Genomic DNA, 26,271 nt, shown 5'->3' with positions numbered 1-26,271 from the left:
AGGGATAAAAAACACCATCGCCGACTCACTCAGCAGGGAGCTGCGCTCGTGCCACGAGTGGGAACTACGGCAGGATCTAGTGGATCGCCTCTTCCGACGGTGGGGCACACCCCAGATCGACCTGTTCGCGACGGCGACAAACTCCAAGTGCCGGAGGTTCGCCAGCAGGTTTCCCCAGGCGAGGAGCATGGGCGATGCTTTCTCGTTCCCCTGGGAGGGCCTGTTCCTCTACGCGTTCCCTCCTTTGCCACTGCTAATCCGGCTCGTCAACCAGCTCAAGAGGTCACGGTGCAGGATGATCCTCGTCGCACCTGCGTGGCCGAGGCAGATATGGTTCCCGGACCTTCTGGACTTGTCAGCGTCCCCGCCAATCAAGCTGCCGGTGGACGCGGATCTACTCTCCAGGGAAGGAGGCGCCATCCTCCACCACGACCCGAAATCGCTGAACTTGCAGGCCTGGCTCCTGCAGCGCTAGAGTTTGGAGGATACGACATACCGGCCGACTGCAGAGAGGTTCTTGCAAAGGCCAGGGCGTCCTCGACTCTTAAATGCTACGGACACAAATGGAAGAGGTTCTCTGTCTGGTGCCACGCACAGAAGATTAACCCTCTACGGATTACGGCTCCCCAGGTACTGCCGTACCTGCTGACGCTGGCCAAAGCTGGACTGGCACACACGTCCATCAAGATTCATCTTGCTGCGATCTCCCGATACACCAGAACCACGGGCCGGACGTCCTTGTGGTCTCATCGTCTGGTGAAAGAGTTCATGAAGGGACTGTTCAGATCGTTCCCGCCGGTGAAGGCTCCGGCCCCGGCGTGGGAGCTCAACGTGGTGCTGACCAAGCTCATGGGACCTCCTTTCGAGCCTCTGCACTCGGCCCCATTGAAGTTTCTGTCGTGGAAAACAGCGTTTCTTGTGGCCATCACCTCCGCACGACGGGTGGGAGAGATCCAGGCCCTTTCCTGCAAGGCCCCGTACTTGACTTTTCACGACACGAGGGTAGTGCTCAGGACGCACCCCTCCTTCATGCCCAAGGTACCGTCGGACTTCCATCTCAACGAACCCTTGGTGTTGCCTGTGTTCTTCCCGTCACCTTCGTCGCCGGCTGAGAGGACTTTGCACTCGCTGGATGTGGCTAGAGCGCTGAAGTTCTACGTGGACCGCACGAAGTGTTTTCGGAAGACGTCACAACTCTTTGTGAACTTTGGACCTGTCAATCAGGGGAAGGCTCTCTCGAAGGCTTCCATTTCCAGATGGCTCTCCGGCTGTATCATGTACTGTCATCGGTTGGCAAACCGACCGCTGCCTGGCCGTCCGAGCCCATTCCACCAGAGCGATCGCAGCTACCACGGCGTTCCTTTCTGGTGTGCCCCTGCTGGACATATGCAGGGCTGCTACGTGGAGGTCGACGCACACCTTCACGAAATTCTACTGCGTCGACCGGGATTCCAGGGTCGGCCAAGCAGTGCTGCGCAACCTGTTCGCCTGAGGTGAGCCTGGTGAGGAGGTAAGATGCTTAATGTTGAGTTTGATGTAATGCTTAATGTTGAGCCTTTGCCACCTCCCGTGGTTGTGCATGTGTGTACTGCTATGTATTCTTTATTCATGAGCATGTGAATCCATGCCAGACCCCATGCTGGAGAAGGAACAGGTTACTTACCTGTAACTGTTGTTCTCCAGCATGGGTCTGGCATGGATTCACATGCGAACCCTCCCGCCTACCCCTCTGCGGCTCTTCACTTGGTCATACTGCCACTTCACGTGCTTCCAAATCTGAAGATGGCTGCCAGAGGCGGTGCTTAGGTAGAGGGCAGTCATTGGCTGTGGTCAGTATGACGCAGAGACCAGTGATTGGTTATTACTACGAAAGACAGATCAGAAACGAAACTGATACTGGTTTTTTCTTTACCGAGGATTCCCAGCCTGACGACGGGGAATATTCATGAGCATGTGAATCCATGCCAGACCCATGCTGGAGAACAACAGTTACAGGTAAGTAACTTGTTCCTTATTTGACTAGACTCAACAAGGACTGTATTTGTATTTGATGGTCGTAGCTTGCTCCCATTTTAGACGTAGATTAGGCGTTTTTTGCCCATTTTTACAGTTTATTAAACACATTTTGAACTGTGATCACTTGTGTCCATCTTACTTTGATACCATGCCTTCCTTACACTGCCCATAACTGGGTTGGAAAGGGAGGGGCGGCTGATTTTACAAATTAAAAAAATCCTTTCACTATATTTGGGAATTGGTTTATTCTTGTGGCCATCTGTGACACATTATTTCAAAACACTGACTGTGATGAAAGCCTTATGGACATAAGTTAACTGAATCAACACGCATCTGAAAAATGGCTTTACTGCCTTTTTCCTAAGAACAAAGACTTTATAGCCTATCTAACCCACAACTAGAATACATTTGTTGTAAAAGTTCAGTTAAGCTGTCTTTTTATATTGCGGTGTATGCATGCTATATTTTACATTTCCTGTTCCTTGGAATGCTTCATGTTTGTCTCCATTTAACAGAAAGAGCAGCGAAATGCCAAGGAAGCCGGCGGTAACTACACACCAGCACTAACTGAGCAGGAGGTTTATGCACAGGTGGCCAGACTTTTCAAGAATCAGGAGGATTTGCTCTCAGAGTTTGGACAGTTCTTGCCGGATGCCAATAGCTCAGTAGTGAGTGTTGTGAGTCATTGAGCCTACTGCGCACTTTTACCTTTTTTAGATGTGCTATTGTTGGATGCTGCAATCTGGTTTTGTTGATTGCGTGAGTAATGCACAACAATTGACCTTGATGAATGCTGTATTATAGAGATGTGTAAAATAGTCTTTTCGATTGCTCCTAGAAAGTGTACTCAGGCTTAATCTTAATTAGATGTTTGCTCTTTCTGTCTTGCGTTCTGTGATTTTCTGCTCCAGGAAGGAGAAAGTGCACTTGACTATATGCAAGCAATGTAAGCGCCAATTTCTTCAGGCCTTTTTTAAAATTGTGCTTCAGTCACAGGACTGCTTGCATGCCTAACTTTATCCCATAAAACTGAGTATTCAAGCCATGGTGTCGAACATAAGGTGTGCCGGCTGGATCCTGTCCCGGACGCCTATTTCCCAGGCATGGTAGAACAATGTGGTCTGCCAGGAGACCTAGGAAATGGCACCTATGTGTTTACATAGAACTTGTCGCCAAAAGGGAATTCTCTGCAGACAGTCCATTAACGCTAACCTAGTAAATGCAAAATGTCAAAAGCCTGCGATATTTATGCAAAGTAAACCGCGCAATAATGAGTGAAAATGTAATCTGCCAATAATATCAATAGAAATAAACAGTTTTAAACGGCTGCTTACCAGTCCTGCAGCCACACTGTATATAAACTTGCCAACATTTGAGGGAGAAGGGCAGTTTTGAGTCCAACAAATGTACAAAAATGCCCTATTAAACATCACTATTAACAGGACCTAACAGTTTCAAGTATGCCATGCCTGAAACCTGTTCAACATATGCAATAAAGACCATCATTAAACTACCAGCTAACGTTCCTTAGTCTTGTGGAGTTTGGTGGGTGTATTGTCACTTACAGCATTACTTCGAAAGAAGTATTTTACCCAAATTACCTTGCATGCAAAACTGAAATCGGAAACTTAAAATCTCAAAATGTAATTGTTTTGGGATGCAACTAATCCAAACTCTTAAATATTTGAAGAGGGTGTACATTTTACTGTAATTTTCACCAGTGTGGTAGTGGCATCTCTCAGGCCCTCCAACACTAATATGACATAAATCCCAAATATCGATCTACTGTGCATCTGCTTTATTTTGGGGCATGCACTTTTCTAATGGGCACATCTATAAATACCTGCAGTGAAACACTCCCGTTTACTCTCCTGGCATGTGTAGTGTTACAATAGTTCATGTGTTCCCCCGCAGGTTTTTTGCCATAAAAAGCACCACCTTGACCTATTTTTAAATTATTCTTGCTAAGCATAGCGCCTCTGAATCCTCCAGTGTGGCTACAGACTGGCTCATTTCATTTGCACAGATGCCAGCCGCTGCTGTGTAGTTTGCTTTTAATTTTCATAGAAATTATCCAATGACGTAACCTGTGAGGTGCTATTGAATCCAAACTGGACCCTTGACTAGATAATCATATTGGTTGCTTGGCCACTTACATTGGTCTCCTTTATTAGACACAATTAGTCTACAATCCCCACTTGGGTGCTCTCAACATTAAGGTGTAATTGGAGGAAGGTATCTGTATTTAATGTCTTCATGGAGGAGATAAAGCCATTGTGCCCACACATGATGCACCCACCCAAAATCTGGGATTATCAACACAGTATTTTGTAGGCTCATGAGACCTCCATTTGGACCCATCCCTAATGGATCTCAATTATTGACTTTTTAATAAGTGGCTGAACTACAAGCTCTCTGTGATACACCCATTTTTTTTCACCAAAATGTTTATCTAATTGTAATGTCAATCAGTCAAGAGTTAACAACTTTCATCCAAGACCCAGGTACTCGATGTTAGGGCATTACATACTTGAAGTGCAGCAGTCATATTTTATTTAGACAGAACAAAGCCATTGCATTTGACCATTCAGTTCTTTGAGCCTTTTGCAAGAGGATGGGAGTGGTTTTCAGTTACATGGTGGATTGTACGCTGGATAGGGGACCACGCACACTGTTGGGCAAGATTGAATGCAGTAACCCTGTGGGAGGCTACACCAGCCTTGTCCTCTTGGTAATGGGTAAACCACCTATTGGTATAGGACTATACTACACAAGTTGGTAGAGTGATTGAGCAGTCGGACGTATGTCAAGAGGGGTAAATGTGAGCTGTGGAGATGCAACACTGAGATTCACAATTACAATTATCCAAATAACACGTACTCAAGGTTTTCTTGTAAAATAATTATTTAACGGTTTGTTTGAAATACGCCTTCTTTAAAAAGGGCAATATGCAACAATAAAAATACAGTTCTTAAAACTTCCTCAGATTTAAGCTAAGCAAGTAGATACCCTTTTTTTGGATGCCTCTCACACACTTCCTACACCCTGAGGTGACTTCAATTACTAGGACAATGTTTGTCATTGATCTGTCACTTTTTGTACTTAATGCAACTCAGAGGTTGTGTACAAGGAACAGGTTCGAGAGGGAAGAGTTTAACATAGTCTCATCGCATGTGACTACTTTTCAATCTCCCAATTAAGTCTAGATTACATTTTTCCCAGCAATACAAGATAAACTTATGTACCTCCTATGAGGGACAGTTAGAACCAAAGTCAATGGCTCAGAAGATTCTGCAAGGAACTAGGATAGCCAAAGTCAATTTGAACAATGTCTAAGGAGCTGAAATCAGGCCTGCAAAAAGCAGCTGCTGTAAGTCACCAGTAAGAAAAAGCAAGCTACAGACAAGAAGTAAGTTCCCCTTAGTCAAGACAGTACCTTAGGTTGGAAGAAGAGGATCCAGCTGGCTTCTGTTCTGTTTGCAGTCTTGCAGATCCTGAGTTCCTGGGCCTCAGTCGTGGAAACAAGAGGGAGGATGTCGGGAGGACTGCTACACTGCAGTTTGAAGATCGTCGGCAGCTACAGGCTCTTTTCAATTCAGCGGCACTTCACAGTTCCATCTACCGGACAATAGCACCACCGCGGTTCTTGGACACTTGATGGGCTTCCCTTGCGTCTGGGGTCCAATACTCTGGTAAGGTGGGTCAGGCTTGGGTCGTCCTGCTTCGGGAGGGTCCTCTGGATCTTCCTGGCGCTCTGGTCCGGCTTAAAGACTATGCACTCGATTCTGGGTTTCCTGACCCCCTGGCACTCGGTTCCATCGGCAGCAAGTAAGTACAGCCAGCAGGGAGAGGTCTTCCAACAAAGTTTGTCTTAGGGTCAGTTGGTCCCACCAACCCAAGGGAAGAAGTCAGTTCCGGGCTTCTCTAGTCAATGTGAATTGGAGCTTCAGCACGGCAGCAGGGCTTCACCGGGCAGTTCAACGGTCCAGGAGGATGCAGCAAGCTTCTCTTCCAGTTTCCTTTGTCGGATGTTTCGTCCAGTGGTCGACTCTGCCTTCTGGTCAAGAGACCTTGCCTTTTATGCAAGTTTCATCCATTCATGCACAGCCTAGCTGTCGCTCACACAGCAGGGTGGCTGTCCTAGAAGGACAGCCAGCCAGCCAATCAGCACTGAGTGCATTCAGGTAATCAAGGAGACTATGGTCAGGGAGTTTGGGGCACCTCCCTCGCTTCCTTCCCTGCTAGACACACTGGAGGCAGAGGCGGGTTGCAGAATTGAAGCCCGCCAAAGGCAAAACAAACAAAAGGGTTAAACCTGGTTTGGTGCGCAGAGTAAAACCCAAGATGGTCCTCACAAGCAAGAAATGGCGAACAAAAGACGACCAGGTCATTTTGGCAAAATGGGCACTCATGGGTGCATTACTGCAGCTGAGGTTTCAGCTTGCGGTCAAAACACACAATGGTAGGAAAATTAAACTACTGCCACCAGTCATGAGGGTAACATAAAAAAAATGTTACATGAGTAAGTAGTAAAAGGGGCTACTAAGTAAACCCGCAGTACTTCCACATGAGATTGGGGTATACCTGACCTACATAGGACAAACGGGTAAGTAAAGTCAATATCACTTTGCTACTCTTGGGAATAGTAGTTTACCCAAGAGAAGGTATTTAAACCTTATGAGAAATCCAAAGGACTTCTCTGTGACACTGCACTGAAGGTGCTGTGTGTCACAATACAAAAGGTAGATGCCCATCGAGTTTGTCAGACTCCAAAACCAACGAGAAACCGTCTAAATCAGATCAAAAATACATGAGTGAGAAAAAGGTCTCACTGGAGGATAGAAATCAAAAAGTTCTAAAGTCCAGCAAAAGAGCTGCGGGGGTGGGGGTCTCTAAGGTTGAAGGGAATTGGGACAGAAATGAGAATTCTCCATAACACACACTGATGCTTACAACCTTCTGGCTCTGATGTTCCCAGATGTCTTTGAAGATAATATAGGGGTTGCTGGGACTCGATCTTCCACCGTTGGTTCCATAGAGAGGTGCCCAGTAGTTCTACACTTGAGGTTTCATTCCTGTCGGCTTCTAATGCGAGATGCAACCCCTCTTAAGGAATAATTAATCAAATGATTCAGACCTCCACAGGGCACTTCACTGGAAGGAAGGAGAGTTCCAGCAACTATCACTGTTTGCAGGCGACAACGGGCGGCCTTTGTCACATCCTAGCAGATACTCTAGGAAAGGTTCCTGGGAAGCTGACATTTGGGGAGAATACGATTTGTGGCACAAGCTGGTCTACCAAAGTTCCAGACTTCAATTTAGAACAGTGACTTTTCTGACAAGTTAGCCCACAAGGGAGCTAGTCAGTCCACCGGGCAGTGCAGGGACACTTTTGAAGGCTCTGAAGGGCTGGATCCTCAAAGGTGTCGAGACTAGTTGGTCCCACTGTTCCAAAGGCTGAAGCACTTCTCAGGGTCTTTCGGAGATCAGGCAGTGAAGCAGGGCTTCACAGGGCCGGAGACGGGAAGGGAATGCTTAGCCACTTTTGGCTATGTCTTTGGATCTTCAGCCGGCTGCTCTTCTTCGAGGGATTCCTGGCTCCAATGTTGATCTGAATAATGGTTGCTGCAGTGTTCCTTTTTATGGAAGATTTGAGCTAAAAAAAAGTCCAAGCCCAACAATAACGATCAGCACCATTCAAACCGACCGTAGTTGTCCAATCTGGGACAAGTACTGTTTTCACATCCGCTCCATATGCAGTCTGGCACCAAGAATGTGAACTGGGGCTAGACAGTCCCAGCTCCCCTTACAGAGAAACCCTCCCGCTCCCCCCCCCCCCCCCAACCCTGTAGGAGAGGGCAGGGAGAACCAGCATAAATCTTGTGGCACGGACATTTTAGGGCACTAGCCATATTTTGTAGCCATACGCAAATCTTAGGAAAAATGTCTCTACTGCACCTTACCTTCCATTTTAATGGACCGTCCAACTTTTTGCTTTTTATTTTTGATCCTGATCTGTACTTTTTACAGTGCAGTGAAGCCATAAGCTTTACTTCACTGTCTTTTGCTCATCTGTTATGGGGAAACAGACATGTTGTTAATGTTAAAGGTATTTATATAGTGCACCGTCAATAACGGAGTTGGTCTCCAGGCGTTCAGACAGATCTGTAAACAAAAGGTGGGAGGGGGGTGGGTTAGTGGGTGAAGAGGGCGTAGCCAAGTGAGAGGTGGTGTACTGTTGGCAGCTTCAGTTTGGTTTTCACTGTGTGCATGTAGGATAGAAGTGGGTTCACGTGTGCTGTTGCAATCTGTGTTTGTTCGATGTTGCAGTGAAGTGCGTGCGGTTTGCTGTGAGGGAGATGGTTGTGTGGGTTTGTGTGAATTAAGTATGAAGAAATTTGATGTTTTGGTTAGTGGGTTGTATGTCTCATTATCCCTGTAGTTTAGTTTATGTATCAGGTTGTCATACTGAGTCGGTATAATCTTTCTCTTGGTTTACTGATTGTCTAGTTTCTGTGGTGATACCGTGATGGTTCCAGCAGCTTGAATTGGTTAATTACCCCAGGTTCGATGTGAATTGTCCCTTAGTTCAATAGTGGTGTTATATTATGCTTAACCAGCTCATTGCTATCTATTTACTGTTGGTGGTCCATTAGGTGGTATAATCCACTCTTCGCCTCCCTGACTGTCTAGTTTCAGGGCCTGGGGTTGAGGCTGGCCTCCATTTAAGTTTTGACTTTAGTACACCCAGGGTGCGAGCATAATCCCTGCTTAGGTGGTGGAGTTATATTATCATTCCTGCTCCTTCCTATCTATTAATGTCGGTGGTCCATTGCTGCCCGTGCCCTCGAGGGATGCCAGGTGCCATTGCTGGGTCATAACTTGCTCTCCCTTCTGATTGATCTGGGGTGTTCCTTGGTATAATTGGTGTGGTTTGTTTGATTGATAAGTGGATATGCTACAGATCTGTATGTCCTAATCTTAAAGGGGTTGATGATTTAGGGAGTCAGGATAGGTTCTTCTCTCGGCCTAGTTCCTCTGTGTATGTCTTATCAGCGTTCTTTCTGGTTATGGGTTGAAGAGCCATGATTTGAGGAATTTCCTGAATTGTACGTGATCTCCTGTGTTCCGTATGTTTGGTAGTTCGTTCCAGGTTTTTGGGGCGAGGTGAGAAAGGGGATCCTCAAGAGTTTTCTCTTGTATGATTTGGGTTCCAAACGGATGTCGCTTCTGGATCTGAGTGGCCTTGCAGTGTAATGTAAGTTTATTTTTCTTCTGAGTAACTCTGCCCCTTGCTCATGGATTGCTCTGTGGGTTATGCACATTGATATGAACTTGATCCGCTGTTTGATGGGTAGCCAGTGTAGCATTTTCAGCACTGTTGTGATGTTTTCTCTTCTAGGTAGTTTAAGGAGCAGTCTGGCCGCCACATTTTGTATGCGTTGGAGTTTATTTAGGAGCCGTTCAGGCAAGCCTAGGTATAGGCTGTTGGTGTAGTCTAGTCTGGACATGTTGAGGGCGATGACGGCGGTTGTTTTTTTGGTTAATGAGAGGAATGGTAGGATCCTTTTAACCAATCTCCGGAGAAAGAAAGATTTCTTGATTAGGGTGTTTACTTGTGGCTCTAGAGTGAGTTTGTTGTCGATCAGGACTCCCAGGATTTTTGCATTAGATGATGGGGCTGGGGTTTCGCCACGTTTGGTTGGCCAAGGGTGCACAGGTTGTCTTCTCCGTGTTTTATGATGATCATTATTTCTGTTTTGCCTGGGTTGAGTTTAAGATAGTTTAAGTTCATCCAGTTGTATATTTCACAAAGGCAGTTCTCTAGAGTTGCATTGTCGTCTTGTGAGTCTTGTATTTTGTCGATTATTTGTGTGTCCGCATAATTGTAGCAGGTGAGGCTGTCTCTCGATGATTTTACTTAGCTGTGACAGGTAGATGTTCAATAGTAGTGGCGAGAAGGATCATCCTTGTGGGACTCCACATGATGATTCTCATGGGCTTGATTTTGTAAGGTTTCATCCATATTGTTTCTTTTCCGTTTGTTAGGAAGGATCTCACCCAAAGTAAGGTGTTGTCAGTGATTCCAAATTCTTCCAGTCTCACGATGAGGATGTCGTGCTGAACTATGTCTAATGCTGCGGCGAGGTCTAAAAGTATCAGAGGTGCTGTTTAAGTCTGCGTTCGCCTTTAGATCATCCCAGATTGAAATAAGTGCTGTTTCTGTTCCTCATCGGTCTGAAGCCTACTTGTGCCTGGTTTAATAGGTGATTTTCTTCTATGAAATCTTGGGTTGTTCTATGTGTGTTTCGAGTGGATTGTGTCCTCCAACGTATTCCTCATCTTATATGTATTCCATCCAGCTTTAGCTGCTTTGGAATTTTTTTTTCAGAAGAGCGCGCCGTGCGTCAATGTCGAGTCGATCGTCCCTCGAAGGCCTCCGTCGAGGGTTACGTCATAGGTTATAAAAGTAGCACGCGCTGCACCAGTTGGCTTCAGTTCAGTTTTTCCGCGGTACATGTTGCTTCAAGATTCCGCGTGCCTTGAGTTCTGTGACGCAGTGAATATTGCTAGAGAATATCGATATGTCCTAGTCAACGACACCGACTACGAGCCCGCAATCTGGTTTAAAAAAAATGTAAACCTTGCGGTTCGAAAATGTCTATCACGGACCCGCATTGAGAATGTCTGTGGTGTCTCGGGGAAGGCCACGACATGAGGCCTGTACGAAGTGTCAGGCGATGACAGGGAAGGCCTTGCGAGACAAAGAAATCTAAGAAAAGGCGCCACCGGTCCGCCTCCACCTCGTCCTCGGACGAAACCCTGAATAGAATGAAATGCCCCACAAAACATTCTTCCTCCGAAGAGTGGGAAGTATTCAGAATTAAAATGACGGAGGTGTTCGAAAAAGCGAAAAGCCTCGGTCCGCGCCTTCTTTGGAAGCCGGCGGGGAGCGTCATCGCTACGACACTCGTGTGCCCTCGAGCCCGGGTGATCGAAGAAGGAAGGATCGAGAACCCTCCAGGAGGATGAGCGAAAAAGACCGGTCGAGTCGACCGCTCGAGGTCACCGACGCCGTCCAAAACCCAACACACCTCGAAGGGCAGATCTTCGAAGAGCACCTCGAAGCCGACGCCGTCGACTACCACTATTCCGTCGGCACCATCGACGCCTTTGTCGACGTCGACCCTGAAGCCCTCGGTGCCAAAGGTTCCAAAGGCTCCAGGTCAGCCAACTCAACCAGAAGAGAAGGCTGCAAAGCCTGTAATGCCTTCAGGGTCCATTAACACACCACCTCCACATCTCCCAGAAAAGGTTTTTAAACCTCTTCCTAGGAAGGAATTTTTCAAGTCCTTGACCTCAATTTTTGAGGAACAGGAGAGCTCAGATGAGGTGAATGTGCCTTTTGGACTGGAATATGGTACACCAAATTTCCCAGAATGCCTGATGTCTGAAGAAAGCATGATGATGGGCTTGGTGGAGTCCTTACATAATGCAAGTGGCATTGATACATCTCCTGAAACAGATTTTGGCATGCCAGAACCAGGAGAGCATGCCAGTCCCTCATAACGTCTGCTAATGAATAAAGTGGTTGATAATTTAGGATGGGCTAGACCACCAACCCAATTCATCCAGGATGATTTTATATTGGACCATGGTCCCACCGAAGATTCAGTCATACCCTTCCATGTAGCCTTGCAAAATGGGGTGGCCAAAAATTGGAAGACTTGGGATTCTATTCATCCAGTGAATAAATCCCTTACTTCAAAATACCACCCTGCCAGTAGCGACCCTGGCCATCTGTCTACACATCCCACTCCCGAAAGTCTGGTGGTCCATGCAGCCACAACTTCAAATAAAATGGCGTACCCTTCTATCCCTCCGGACAGGGACGATAAGTGTGTGGATGGCTGGGCACATAAGGTATTTTCAGCTGGGAGTATGGCGTTCAAATCAGCCAACTCCACATGTGCCTTGGCAAAGTTTTCGTACACTCTGTGGGAGTGCATTGCAATGGCGGCAGAGTACATACCAGAAGAGGATGAAAGGGAAGGATTCCTAGCCATTGTTAGAGATGGAAAGGAGGCCACGCAGGAATCCCTTGAATCTGGATTGGACACTGTAGATAGTGTGAGCAGGTCCATAGGTACTAGCACAGTAATTTGCAGATTTGCGTGGTTACAGAAGTCTGGTTTTCGCACCAGACGTACAGAACCGCCTTCTGAACATGCCCTTTGACGAGTCTCACCTTTTTGGAAGCAAGGCTGTCGAGAGCCTTGAGAGGTTGCAGACTTCAAAAGCAGCTGCCAAATCTTTAGGTGCTGCTATTAGGCAACCTCAGCCTTTTCGTGCGCCAGGACAATCTTGGAGGGGACGATCCTATTGTTACTACTCCTCATATGGAAAGGTGAGAGGAATGGCCAGTCAAAGGGGCTAGAAAAAGGGGCTAGAAAAAGGCCCCTTGCGGTGGACGACAAACGTGCAAAGCCATCTCCAGCTGCAGCCTCTTTGCCATGAGCGTCCGTAGCAACCGTCACAAAACCACTTTGAGGACTTGCATCACAAGACATCTGTGGGAGGCAGGCTGTCACAGCATCTGTAAGAATGGCGAGCCATTACTTCAGATGTTTGGGCTCTAGAAATAATAGCCCAAGGTTACTGCCTTACTTTTGTAACGCAACCTCAAAACAATCCACCAGGGAGACACCCACCAGTACATAGGGGCTGTATTGAATGCATCCTTGGGAAAGAGCTCGCCTCCCAAGTCAAGGGCTCAAGACATTCTTCAGATGGTTTCCAAATTCCAAAATGCCCAAAATCTCCAGGCCTAAGACTTCTTAAGGTTGCTCGGCCTCACGGCATCCTGCATCTTCCTAGTGCCAGAAGCACGCCTGAGGATGAGATCCCTTCAATGGGCTCTAAAGACTCGATGCTCCCAGTTCTCAGGTCAAATGACGGATTTTCTTCAGATTCCGAACAAGGTTCAGCAGGATCTTCTGTGGTGAAATTGCACAGAGAATATCCTAAAAGGGGAACAGTTTTGGCAGCCATGGCCGGAGATTACAGTAGTGACGGATTCCTCAACTCATGGGGTGGGGAGCTCTTGCTAACGAACTGACAATCAGCGGTCGCTGGTCTCCATCTGAGCCAAAAACTACACATCAACCTTTTAGAGCTGAGAGCAATCAGACTAGCGCTGAAGGCTTTTCTGCCATCCGTCAGGGGAAAACATGTCCTAATAATGACAGAGAACGCAGTGGCCATGCACTATCTAAACAAAAGAGGTGGTGTAGGGTCACTACCTCTGTGCAGAGAGGCAATGCAGCTCTGGTATTGGGCAATTCAAGAAGGGATCTCCTTAACGGCAGTCCATCTAGGGAGGAGAATATGACGGCAGACGCTCTGAGCAGGCAGAGCGCGGTGTCCCACAAGTCGGAACTGGCTCAGGAAGTCATTCAAGAAATCTTCGCCCTATGGGGAACCCCTCAAGTAGACCTATTTGCGACGGGAATCAACCGGAAATGCGAAAGGTATTGCTTAAGGGAATTTCTCTCGAGAGGAGCCCTAGGGGACGCGTTCGTGGTGGAATGGAACTTCCCACTATTATACGCGTTCCCTCCGATTCCCATCATTCCTCAGGTCATCAGGAGACTGAGACAATTCGGATACCACATGATCCTAATTGCCCCGGATTGAGCCAGGAGAACGTGGTACCCGGACCTTCTAGACATGTCCATCTGTCCCCCGGTACGTCTTCCTCAGAAAGAGGACCTTCTCTCACAATTGGGGGGTCAGGTTCTCCATCCAGAGGTCATGATTCTCAACCTTCACGCTTGGTATCTGAAAGGCTGAGATACAAGGATTGGGAATTTCCAGATGACGTCATGAAGCTGTTGCTTTCGGCAAGAAGACCAGCAAAAAAATCTCTATATGAGGGAATTGGGTCCTCAGACGTATTCCATATCTGACATGTAATCACCACAACTGTGCTGCTTCGGAAAATCTTCGGCGTCTGTGTCCTGCGTCGATGATGTCGATACGCCGCCCTCGAAGACCTCCTCTGACGGCCGACGTCACTGGATGTTATAAGTAGGACGCAAGACGCCCGTAGCCTCAGTTCTGTTTTTTTCCGCGGACGTGTTCGCTTCGGAGATCTTGGCGCGCCTCGACTCTTTGGAGTTTGTTCTTTCTCGGTTCTTCGAACCTGTTCGTATTGTGAAGAATTTCTTCGTGAAGATGTCTACCTCGTCTTCCACCCAGTGCCCCCGGGCTTTAAGAAGTGTGGGGACTGTGGGTCAAAGATGTCGGTGACCTACTCGCACGACGCCTGCCTCTGGTGCCTCAGGGAGGCCCATGACATGGATGACTGTGTCGACTGCGTCAACTGCCAGTCGCTCACGTCCAAAGCCTTGTGGGAGCTCAAGAAGAAGTTGTCGGTAGGTAAGGTGTCGAAGCCACAGAAGTCGAGGTCTGCTAGGGGCGACTCTCTGCATCGTCGTCGGAAGTCCAGTGGGTCTCGGCCCCGGAGTCTGTCCCGCCACTCCTCTGCCTCTTCGAGGCACTCCGGGAAGCACCGTCATCGGTCGCCTTCCCTGTCCTCATCCGAGGACTGCGCCCGTCGGCGGGTCGCTTATCCCATCAAGCATGCAACGCCAGAGGAATGGGCTTCCTTCAGGAAGAAAATGTTAGCGATTCTCGAATCGCAGGGGACTGGTCCGTCCGCGCCTCCGAAATGCGGTCAGTCATGATCGGTCGAGAGACACCGCTCGCACGCCTTCGGGCTCGGGTGGTCGGCACGATTCGCGAGAGAGGTCCCGCTCGGACAAGGGGAATCGTTCTAGTCATGCCGGTGGCGCCGAGGTTTTCGACAGACTCTTTCTAGGCCCCGCCCCTGAAGAAGTCGTCTATGCCATCGGCGCACAGGCTGTCGAGGGACACGCTCGGGGCTCCGGCCTCGAGGTCTGTGTCGACGCCATCGATGCTGTCGGCGCCGCGTTCGGATTCACTCGATGCCTTTAGAGGCTGTTTCGACAGGGGTGCCCCGGGGCTCGGTGGAGCCCCCTAGAAAGGCTCTGGCCAAGGTTAAGCATGGCTTTGTTTCACATTCTGTGCGTTCTTACCACCATCTTGAGTTTATTTCAGAGGTGGATGAGGGCTCTGATGATGGCATGGTTCCTGATACAGTGCCAGACGAGATTCTCTCGGGCCATATCCAGATTGAGGACCTGCGGCAGTCCCTGCACGATGCCAGTGGGCTGGACACCTCTCCGGAGGTGGAGTTTTGTAGGCCTGAGCCTGGCACTCATGCCGACTCCTCGTACCGGCGCCTTATGTCTAGGGTCACAGAGTACTTGGGATGGTCTGCTCCCCCAGGGGATTTTCTTCAGGATGACCTTAAGGATTTCCTCGACCAAGGTCCACCAACTGACCCGGTACTGCCGTTCCATAGGGCTCTACAGAGGAGGGTGGCGGCGGCTTGGACTGCTCCGGAGAGTATCCCGGCAGTGGGCAAGTCTTTGCCGCGAAAATACTGCCCAGCCAGTAGCGACCCCTGCTACTTGACCAAGCACTCCACTCCGGAGTTTTTGGTGGTGCAGGCGGCTACCGCCCCGGAAAACCACGACAAGCTTTTGACGGCTGGGCGAAGAAAGTGTTTTCTTCAGGGGGTATGGCGCTTCAGGCGGCCAACTCTGTATGTGCCTTGTCACGTTTCACGCACACTCTGTGGAACTGTTTGCTTAGCGGCGGAACATATTCCCGAAGGGGACGAACGGATGGTTTTCTTGCCATGGTTCAGGATGGCAAGGATGCCATGTGTGAGGCCGTTCAGTCGGGCTTGGACATGGCAGATTGCGTCAGCCGGTCCATGGCGGCGAGCACCGTGATACGCAGGTTTGCGTGGTTGCGGAAGTCAGGGTTTGCTCCTGATGTGCAGGCACGGCTCCTCAACATGCCCTTTGACGGGGAACATCTTTTTGGCAGCAAGGCTGACGAGAGCCTTGAGAGGTTGCAGACCTCCAAAGCTGCAGCGAAGTCGTTGGGCGCTGCAGCTCGCCAACCTCCGCCTTTTCGTCCTAGGGGACAGCAATGGAGGGGAGGTTCCTTTCGTTATTACTCATCCTTTGGTAAAGCGAGAGGGGCTGCCAGTCAAAGGGGACACCGTAGGAGTGCCAGAGGTGGAAAAAGAGGTACTCGAGGTGCCAAGGCCGCTCGGGCTGTTGCCTCTTTGCCCTCAGTCATGAGGCCATGTCTGATGGTTCGCCGGTTGGGGGAAGGCTGGCGCAGCATCTTTCAGAGTGGCGCTCCATTACTTCAGATGTGTGGTTTCTGGAGATCATAACCCACGGCTACTGTCTTCCTTTCGGGCAGAGGCCTCAAGACAATCCACCGGGGAATCTCTCTTTGAAGAGTCCGGATCCGCGCCTTGTGCAGGAAATTCAATCCCTGCTGGAGAAAGGCGCCATAGAACTGGTGCCTGTAACGGAGAGGAACAAGGGATGGTATTCCCCCTTATTTTTTGATTTCCAAGAAAGATGGGGGATTGAGACCCATCATGGACTTGCGCGGTTTGAACAAACTCCTCAGGAAGGACAAGTTCAAGATGGTTACTCTCTCTCAAGTCTTCCAGGCCCTTCAACTTCAGGACTGGTTGGTGTCTCTCGACCTCAAGGACGCTTATTTTCATGTGCTGATACATCCAAAGCACAAGAAGTACCTGAGGTTCGCGGTTGGCGACTCGCACTTTCAGTTTCGGGTCCTGCCGTTCGGATTGACCTCCGCCCTGAGGGTCTTCACCAAGCTCATGGTAGTGGTGGCAGCGCACCTCAGGAAAGGGGGGGATTCACGTCTACCCCTACCTGGACGATTGGTTGATCAGGGCGCGCTCTCCCGAGCAAGTCCTGCATCATCTGTCACCTGCCACTCCCCCCACAAGCTGGGCTTCTCCCTCAACTTAAAGAAGTCCCATTTGACACCAACTCAGAGGCTCCAGTACATCGGAGCAGTGCTTGACACGTACCTGGGGCAGTGTTTTCCTCCCCAGGTGAGGGCTCATCACATTCAGCAGATGGTGCACAAGTTTCAACTTGCCCAGAGTCTCCCTGCGTTCGAGTTCTTGAGATTGCTCGGCCTCATGGCATCCTGCATTCTTCTGGTGCCAGAGGCCAGGTTGCGGAAGAGATCTTTGCAATGGTCACTCAAGTTCCAGTGGTCTCAGTCCTCCGGCAGGATGTCGGACCCTGTTCAGGTGCCGTCCTCGGTCTCCCAGGACCTGCTGTGGTGGGCCGTCGAAGACAATCTGATGAGGGGGGGGGGGGGCTCCATTTTGGCTACTCTGGCCGGAGGTGACGATCGTGACGGACGCATCCCTCACGGGATGGGGAGCTCATGCCAATTAGTTGACGGTCAGCGGTCGTTGGTCTCCATAACAATCTGTTGGAGCGGAGGGGCGTCAGGCTAGCCCCGAAGGCTTTTCTGCCGACTGTGCGAGGAAAGAATGTCCTGATCCTGACGGACAAAACGGTGGCCCTGCCCTACCTCAACAAAAAGTGGGGGGCAGGGTCACTTCCTCTGTGCAGGGAGGCAATGCAACTCTGGTTCTGTGCAATCCAACAGGAAGTTTTGATCTCGGCAGTTCATCTGGCTGGAGACGAAAACGAGACGGCGGACGCTCTGAGCAGGCAGTGCGCGATCTCTCACGAGTGGGAGTTGACTCAGGAGATTCTCCTGGATATCTTCGCCCTTTGGGGGACCCCTCAAGTGGATCTCTTCACCTCCATTGTCAACCGGAAGTGCGAGAGGTTCTGCTCGCGGGAATTTCCTCCAAATGGAGCCTTAGGAGACGCGTTTGTGGTGTAGTGGTCATTCCCACTGCTGTACACTTTTCCTCCAGTCCCCGTCATCCCGCAAGTACTGCAGAGGTTACGGAGGTTCGGTTCCTGGATGATCCTCATTGCTCTGGCGTGGTACCCGGACCTTCTCGACTTGTCCATCTGCCCTCCACGTCGTCTTCCCTACCGAGACGATCTGCTCTCACGGGAGGGGGGGCTCAGGTTCTCAACCTTCACGCTTGGTTTCTGAAAGGTTGAGGTATAAAAATTGGGACCTCCCTGAAGACGTAATGGAGGTGTTGCTCTCGGCCACACGACCCGCAACAAAGTCCCTGTACCGTTGCCATTGGCGTAAGTTCTGCAACTGGTGCTGGGTTAAGAATGTGGATCCTTTTGCATGTGACATTCCCATGGTTCTGTCTTTTTTGCTTTTTTTTGGCCCACAGGGGCTTGCAAGTGGGTAACGTTAAAGGTTACCTGCGGCGCTGTCCATATTTAAGCGCTCGTCTGAAAAGAGTTCCTATTTTAAAATTCCTTTAATTTCTCAGTTTCTGAAAGGGCTCACTAATTTGTTCCCTCCGTCACCTTTCCAGGTGCCCAGTTGGGATTTGAACCTTGTTCTCAGGTTTCTGATGGGTGCTCCGTTTGAGTCTTTGCATTCATGCCCTTTGAGACTGTTAATTCTTAAAACTGTATTTTTGGTTGCGGTCACTTCCGCTCGCAGAGTGAGTTACAGGCACTTTCAGTTAAGCCACCCTTCACTGGGTTTTAGAAGGACAGGGTTGTCCTTAGAGTTCGTCCTTCCTTTCATCCTTAGGTGGTGTCGGAATTTCATTTAGGCCAGAAGGTTGTTCTTCCAGCGTTTTATCCTCCTCCACATCCTTGTAAGGAGAGGAGAGGCTCCATAGGCTTAATCCTAGGAGAGCGTTCAGCTTTTATATTTCACGCATGTCCCGGGTCAGAGTGGACGATAAACTCTTCATTGGTTATGCTGGAAAGCGTTTGGGACAAGCTGTGACGAAACAGACTTTATCCCCCTGGATTATTTTGGCTATCTCTGAGTGTAACCGCTTGGCGGGTAAGGACCCATTGGTCGGCTTGTGGGCCCATTCTACCAGGGGTATGGCTGCCTCTACTGCCCTACAGAGGGGTGTTCCTATTTGTAACCTCTGTGATGCAGCCACCTCGGCTTCGGTACATACTTTTGTACGTCACTACTCCCTCAATTCCATCTGTGGCCAGGATCTGGCCTTTGGCAAGGCGGTCCTTTACTCCGCAATTTGATTGGGCATTCTAAATTTGTTTTCTAAATTCTTTTCCCACCTCCTTGCATTGGTACGGCTTTGGGAGTCTGTCATAGGTATGGAATACGTCAGAGGACCCAATCCCCTCGAAGAACAAGTTACTCTCTTACCTGGTAACGTTCTTTCGATGGGATGGTCCAACGATGTATTCCATATCGCTCCCTCCCTGCCTTCCCCGCTACAGAATTTCTTATACGATTGCAGCTTACGTTTCCGCAAGGCTTTGTGTGTCAGACTGGCAGAAGACTGGTGCTACACGTTGTGGGAAAAAACTACAACTGAGGCTACGGCCATTGTACGTCCTACTTATAACATCCAGTGATGTCGGCCGTCGGAAGAGGTCCTCGAGGGCGGCGTATCGACGTCATTGACGCAGGACGCTGAAGATTTTCCGAAGCAGCACAGCTGTGGTGATTACATGTCATCGATATGGAATACGTTGTCGGACCATCCCATCGAAAGAATGTTACCAGGTAAGAGAGTAACTTGTTCTACCATTGCTGTTGGAAAAAGTTTTGCAACTGGTGCAGAGAAAAGAATATTGATCCTTTTCTATGTTCTATTCCAGAAGTGCTGTCCTTCCTCTTGTCCCTAGCACATAGAGGTCTAAATATTGGGACCATAAAAGGTTATCTTGCAGCGCTTTCCATCTTCAAGCGCTCGTCGGAAAAATGCTCCTACAAAATTCTTTTAGTAATACAATTCTTAAAAGGACTCACCAATGTGTTTCTTCCTTATCTTTTCCAAGTTCCAATTTGGGATCTTAATATGGTTCTAAAATTCTTAATGTGTGCCCCTTTTGAACCCTTGCACACTTGTCCATTAAGATTACTGACATGGAAAACTGCTTTGCTAGTTGCTTTAACATCTGCAAGAAGAGTGAGCGAATTTCAGGCACTGTCTTCTGGGCCACCCTATACCGTGTTCCACAGGGACAGTGGTATTGAGGTTTAAACCATCATTTTTGCCTAAAGCTGGGTCCGATTTTCATTTAAATCAGAATATTGTTCTACCCACATTCTACCATCCACCTCATCCTAGTAAGGAGGAGGAAAGATTGCACGGGTTGGACCCGAATAGAGCTCTAAGCTTTTACATCTCTAGGCTCTCCAAGCTTTGAGTGGATAATCAACTTTTCATCCGCTAGACCGGAAGGAAATTGGGTCAATCGGTGTCAAAGCAGACCATATCACGTTGGATTGTGCTTTGCATTTCAGAATGCTACAGATTAACAGGGAAAGATCCACCAGAGAGCTTAAGGGCCCATTCCACCAGAGGCATCGCCTCTTCAACAGCCCTTCAAAGAGGTGTTCCCTTAAGATCCATTTGTGAAGCAGCAACTTGGTCTTCGCTGCATACTTTTTCAAAATTCTATAATCTGGATGCTTCCTAGTCTAAGGAGCTGAATTTTGGTAAAGCACTACTATATTCAGCCATTTGAGGGTATCAAACAATCTACTCCCTCCTCCAGAGAATTGTCCATACTGCTTTGGGAGTCTTTCTAAGATGAGGAATACGTTGGAAGACCCAATCCACTCGAAGAACAAGTTACTTACCAACTGGTAACATTCTTTTGATTGGATGTTCCTCCAACGTATTCCTCATCGCCCTCCCAGCCTACCCCTCTGTAGATTTTTCCGGGTTCTTGCCACTTCAAATCTTGCAAGGCTGTTTACCGGCACAATCTACAGAGTAGAACAAGAGTGAGGTGGAAAAACACAACTGAGGCCAACGGCGCTGCGCGTGCTACTTGTATACCCGATGACGTCCACCTCGACAGAGGCCTTCGAGGGACCATCGACTCGACGCATGGTGCCCTCTGCCGACAATTCTTTTCCGAAGCAGCTAAAGCTGGGTGGAATACATCTAAGATGAGGTATACGTAGGAGGAACATCCAATCGAAAGAACATTACCAGTTGGTAACTTGTTCTTCTAGGAGTTTAGCTGGGTAGGGGATGTTGGAGATGGGTCTGTAGTTGGAGAGGTCCTCTACTTTTCCTGTTGTATCCTTGGAGTGGTTTGATGTATGCTGATTTTGAAGACTTGAGGTACTCTTCCTGTTGCGATAGATTGGTTGAGGATGTTCCTGTAGTATTCCATTGGTGTTCCTTGTGTGACGATTGATCTGTAGATGTCAGGGGGGCAGGAATCCGCGGGGGAGCCAGATTTGTTGCTTTGATATACAAGTTTGATGAAAGTCTCCACTTATATGTGCGGGAAGTTTCGGAGTTTGTTCTGGTGTTCCTTGCATCGGTCAGTGTCTTCAGTGTAGTGGTTGATGGGCTGTTTTGAATTGTCTTGTTGGATGGTTGTGATTTTATTTTTGAAGTGGTCTGCGAGGTCACTGCATAATTTCTTCGATGGGATTGGAGTGTTGTTGCAGCCGGGAGGGTTTTTAATTTAGTTTGATTTTAAACTGTTCTTTTTGGGTGTTTGGTGCTTTGAGGATTCTGTTGTCCTAGTATTTCCTTTTTGCTTTTTTTATTTCATTTTTGTACGAGCGGGTATGTTGAAGTTTGAATTTTATTCTGCAGTCTTTATTGATTCTCCATTCTAGTTTTTGTTTTTTCCTTTTCATGGCGCCTAGTAGTGGGGTGAACCATTTTGCCATTGCTCTTTTGTGGGATGGATTGAACAGTTTTTCTTTTGCGATCTCGTCGCTTGTTGTGGTGATCTAGTTGTGAAGTATATCTATTTTAGTGTCTAGGTCAGCTTCACCCATGGTCGTTTGTGGTTTGGTTATCTCCAGTCGTTCCATTAAGTTGGAGTTTTTTATGGTTCTCCAGTTTATTTTCATGAGTGGTAGTTTTTCTTGTTTCCTGGTTATTGGGCAAGGCAGTGTGATTGCCAAGGGGATGATGAGGTGGTCGCTCCAGAGGATCTGAACCGGTGGTGATGTGGTAATTAGTTTTCTGTTGGCAAAGATTGTGTCTAGTGTATGTCCTGCCGTGTGGGTTGCTCCTTTGACCAGCTGATGTAGTTCCATTCATAGTTGGCCGGTAAGAGATTTTTGTGAGGTGGTAGTTTCTTTATCAAACCAGATGTTGAATTCTCCAAGGATAATCAGTCGGTTGCGCTTGATAGCTAGGTTGGTGATTGCTTCTATGAAGTTGTCTATGAAGGCCGCATTGTACGCTGGTGGTCTGTATATCAGTATGAATTTCAGGTTTGTTCTGGGATTTGTTGATAGACTTATGATTAGGGATTCACATTTGTTGATGTTTGGTCTTCCGTTTTAATTTCCTGGTGTTCCTTGTGGATGATTGCTAGTCCACCACCTCCTTTTGTTTTCCTGTTTACTTGGATGCACTTGAAGGTATTGGGCAAGCCGTTATTGAGAATGATCTTGTATTTGTCGTCTAGCCAAGTTTCAGTTACGAAAAGGATGTTGATGCCCCTGTCACTTAAGAGGTCATAGATTTTGGTGGCATTTCTTTTTACATTGATCTTGCGTTGATTAGATTGCAGTGGATCTTTTTGGTGTCATTTGGTTTATTTATTGTTCTCGGTTTTGGTTTGTGGGTGTTCAGTTGGGATGCTTTTATGTTGCCTCGTGCGGTAGAGGTTCTTTGAAGGCGGCTTTGTCGTTGAATCAGTCTGTGAGATTGGTAGTTGGGTCGCTGACTTCTATTGTTTATTCATCTCTTGTCATTTGGTGTGGGTATCGAGAGTGGCCATCTGTTCTTGTGATGTAGGGAGTAAGGGGGTTGGCGTCATCACAATCTCTTCTCTGGTCCCCTCTTCTTTTGTTCTGTAGTTCTGGTGTTTTTTTATTCCATCTGGAAAAGTTGGTGTCAGAGTATCTATTTTCTTTGTTTGGTGCGAGGGCACGGTGTAAGGCTTTTTCTCTTGTGATTGTTCTGTTGATAGTATTGTTTTACGGTGTGTGTTCTGTATTGAAGGCGTCTTCTGCTGGGGCCGGTTGAGCTTGTGTATCTGTGTTATTTGTACCGTGTTCCTTTTCTTTTTGTCTCTGTCGGGTCATTTTGGTCTTAGTTGGGAGGAGTTGATCTGGGTGTTAGGTTTATAGGGGCAGTTTCCTATTGTCGTGCCTCGTACCAGGCTAGTGTTGATTTTAATATTTAATTGTTCCGTCTGCTAGTTTCCGAGAGTGTGTCTTTGTTCGGTCAGTTGGGTCTAGGGTCAGTGGGACTTAGTTCTCAGTTCTTTCCGATCCTCTTAACTTGTTCTGTCTGGAGGTTTTTGAGGTTTTGTCTTCGTTCAGTCGGTTGGGTATGGTGTTCCTCTTAAAACGGGAGGGCTGTCCTGGGTGTATTGTACGTAAGAGGTTGGGCATATGGATTGGGCTAAGGGTGCAAGTAAGTGTGGAGGGGATTAAGGTACTAGTTACAGGCTTAGTGCTTACTGGATGTCCTGGGTGTCCGGTTCCTAGGATTCAGTAATAGCAGCTACTGATGGTTTCTAGACGACTAAGGGACATGAGGTGGAGAGTTCCGAATTTTACGGGTGGTTTACACTGAGATGCATTCTTGGGTATGGGGTATCGGAAGTCTGAAGCGATGTAGTTTTTCAGATGGAACCAAAGCTGATTGAGCAGTTTGAATCTAATCCTTGGACAGCAGTGGGTAGGTTTGGTTCCTCAAGGCATGCTGTGATCAAGATTGGGCCCTTAATCATGAGAGGGTTTGGGCTTTGCAGAATGGCAGGGGTGATCACGTATCAGTTTGGAGACGCCTGGGTGATAGGCGAGGTTTAGATTGAAGGAGGTTGGTGGTAAATTAAGGCAAGATTGACACCCAGATATCGGGAGGAGGTTTCAAGGCTCTAAGTGCCTGGCAGCAAGACAGGGAGACCCAGGCGGCAATTGAACACCTAGGCTAGAGTACCTGGATTGCGTGAGAGGCTCGGCCTCAAAGTCTGGCAGGTTCAAGTTCAGAGATGGGGACAAGAGTAGTCTTTCTCACAGTGCACGATGATAGGGGAGAGAGATTGGACCTGAGGTTCTTGTATTGTGGTGGAAAGGCGTAGGTTTCAGAGTGCAGTATATTACAGGAGAGCACACTGAGATTCGAGGGCCATGTATAGTGGGAGAGAGGCCCAGGTTTCCAATACAGCTTCAATGCAATTCAAAAGCGGCAGTGTCAAATGCAGTTTAGATGCGGTTTCGGTGCACTTTCAAAACAGGGGCACATTTAATGTTTAATTTATATTGCGCACCTACGGACCCAAGGGCTTGAGGGCGCAGACATAACAAAGGACAAGAGAATATAACATATACAAAGATAACAAAAGAGCAAAACATAGGAATGATAAACCATATGATCATACAGATGACTGACTTTGCAGACAAAAATTAAAGAATTAGATTACAGTTCGAAGGCCCTTTGGGCAGGTATTTGCAGCGTCTGAGATACACCGGTAAAGAGCTCTTCCCACAGCCAACTAAAATAAAGTCACTTTTGGGGGAGGAGCACCAGCCACTCGGGTCCAGCCTTTTAATAATCCGTAAATCGTCCAGTCTAACTGCACCCGGACCTGTTCTCTGGCGCAGCCATGCAAGAGTCTTATGTCGCAGTGCTTCTTTGGACTCGATTCCAGTTGATTTCTGAACATTAGTAATAATAACATTTCTCTCATCCATTATAAAGTCGGAAGAGTTTGAATGTTTTAGCCATGGCATTTGTGCTTTTTTTATTTGAAAATTGCGTGATAATATCCTTTTCTATTTGGAGTTCATGGCTAAGGGCTGATTAGCTGCTTTAAGGTCATCACTTGACTTTTGTGAAGGTAGTGATGGATCAGTTTCCTGAATAGGGTCTATGTTAGAGGCTTTTACTCTTTCCTTTTCTGGTAGAGGTGGCTCAGAATATCCCAAAAGGGGTTTGATGACTTCAGCCGTTTGCGTAGCTTGATCCATCATTTTTTTTAATATTGGAGTTTGACAGGCGATGTTGACCCTCAACACCGGATCAAGAGTCCTTGCTAAGAGGCTCCTGGGTCTGAGAGGCATTTACCTTTGAGGGCCGAGAAACCGCTACCCAGTCGTTTAAGGCGTCCACTAGGAGACTAAGCTCAAAAGGTTCCTTACAGAGGGTAAGCTCTTTAGCAATGTTGGCCATGAGCTCAGGCCATTCGGGGGATACATTATGCTCAGATTGTGAAGCATCCCTCCCTTTGGTAACAGGAAAAGGAAGAATAGGAATAGGAAGAATAGGAATGTAAGGGTCTTGTATAGTGGGAGAGAGGCCTAAATTAAAGATTTCATTTCAAATGAAGTATCCATGCAGTTTCAGTGCACTTTCAAATACAGGGGGCACACTTGGAAGGGTCCTGTAAAGTGGGAGGGAGGCCTCAGTAGAAAATGCAATTTCAAATGCAGTTTAAAATTCAGTATAAAAGCAGTTTCAGTGCACTTTCAAATACAGGGGGCACACTTGGAAGGGTCCTGTAAAGTGAGGGGGAGGCCTAAGTAGAAAATGCAGTTCAAAATGCAGTATAGAAGCGGTTCCAGTGCACTTTCAAAAACAGGGGCACACTAGGAAGGGTCCTGTATAGGGGGAGAGAGGTCTACGTTGGAAATTCAGTTTAAGCCTAAGAAGCCGAAGTTTCACAATGAAGTATGTTACAAGAGGTTTGTATGATGGTGTCAGTATATGTCGAAGATGGAATAGATTGTTCCTACCTTATCCGTTGATGCTGGTTGATGGCAGCCTACCTGTTATGGGTCTTGTCAGGGTGCTGTGGCCTGTTGCAGTTGCTGGTATGTTGAGATGACTATGCAGCCACTGTTAGATGGCTGTAGTATTCTGTCTATGGATCAGTGTTGCGCTTCTAATACAGGGCTAGCTAGGCGGAAGGGCGTGCTTACGTGGAAGCCAAATGAAAGCGGGAGAGGTGGTTAGTATTGGAGAGTGTTGGAGGGAGGCCCCTGCGGACACCTGCAGACACTAACTGGAGCCACCTTTGCCTTGGCCCTTAGCCAGAGGGCTGCCCTGGGATGTAGTGTTAAATGAGGAAGCAACCAGTCGGGGAGGGGGCGGGAGGAAGGAGGTTCGGGACCAGGTCTGGGCTCAACAGCAGTGTTGTCAGTACTGGGAAACAAACATTGTTTCCATTAGTCTTGTTACTTAGTTACTACTTTTAGTAACTTAGCACTTAT

At 48.0% G+C, this 26,271-nt stretch overlaps 1 protein-coding gene across 7 annotated transcripts in view; it reads left to right on the top strand.

Annotated features, from left to right (window-relative positions):
• SIN3A (SIN3 transcription regulator family member A) overlaps window positions 1–26,271 on the top strand; it is a 1,166,566-nt gene that overhangs the window by 473,202 nt on the left and 667,093 nt on the right. For 6 of the 7 annotated variants that reach the window (XM_069624553.1, XM_069624552.1, XM_069624555.1 and 3 more), the window contains exon 7: window positions 2,532–2,684. In XM_069624553.1, coding sequence (XP_069480654.1) covers window positions 2,532–2,684 — 153 coding nt within the window. Of the gene's footprint in view, window positions 1–2,531; window positions 2,694–26,271 lie in introns of all 7 variants that reach the window. The other variant, XM_069624554.1, reaches the window with a different exon arrangement.

Source organism: Ambystoma mexicanum, chromosome 11 (genome assembly GCF_040938575.1).
Source record: "Ambystoma mexicanum isolate Mex_15411 chromosome 11, UKY_AmexF1_1, whole genome shotgun sequence".
Lineage (NCBI taxonomy): Eukaryota > Metazoa > Chordata > Amphibia > Caudata > Ambystomatidae > Ambystoma > Ambystoma mexicanum.
Note: the sequence above shows the minus strand (reverse complement) of the source record. Positions and strands in the feature narration are given on the sequence as shown.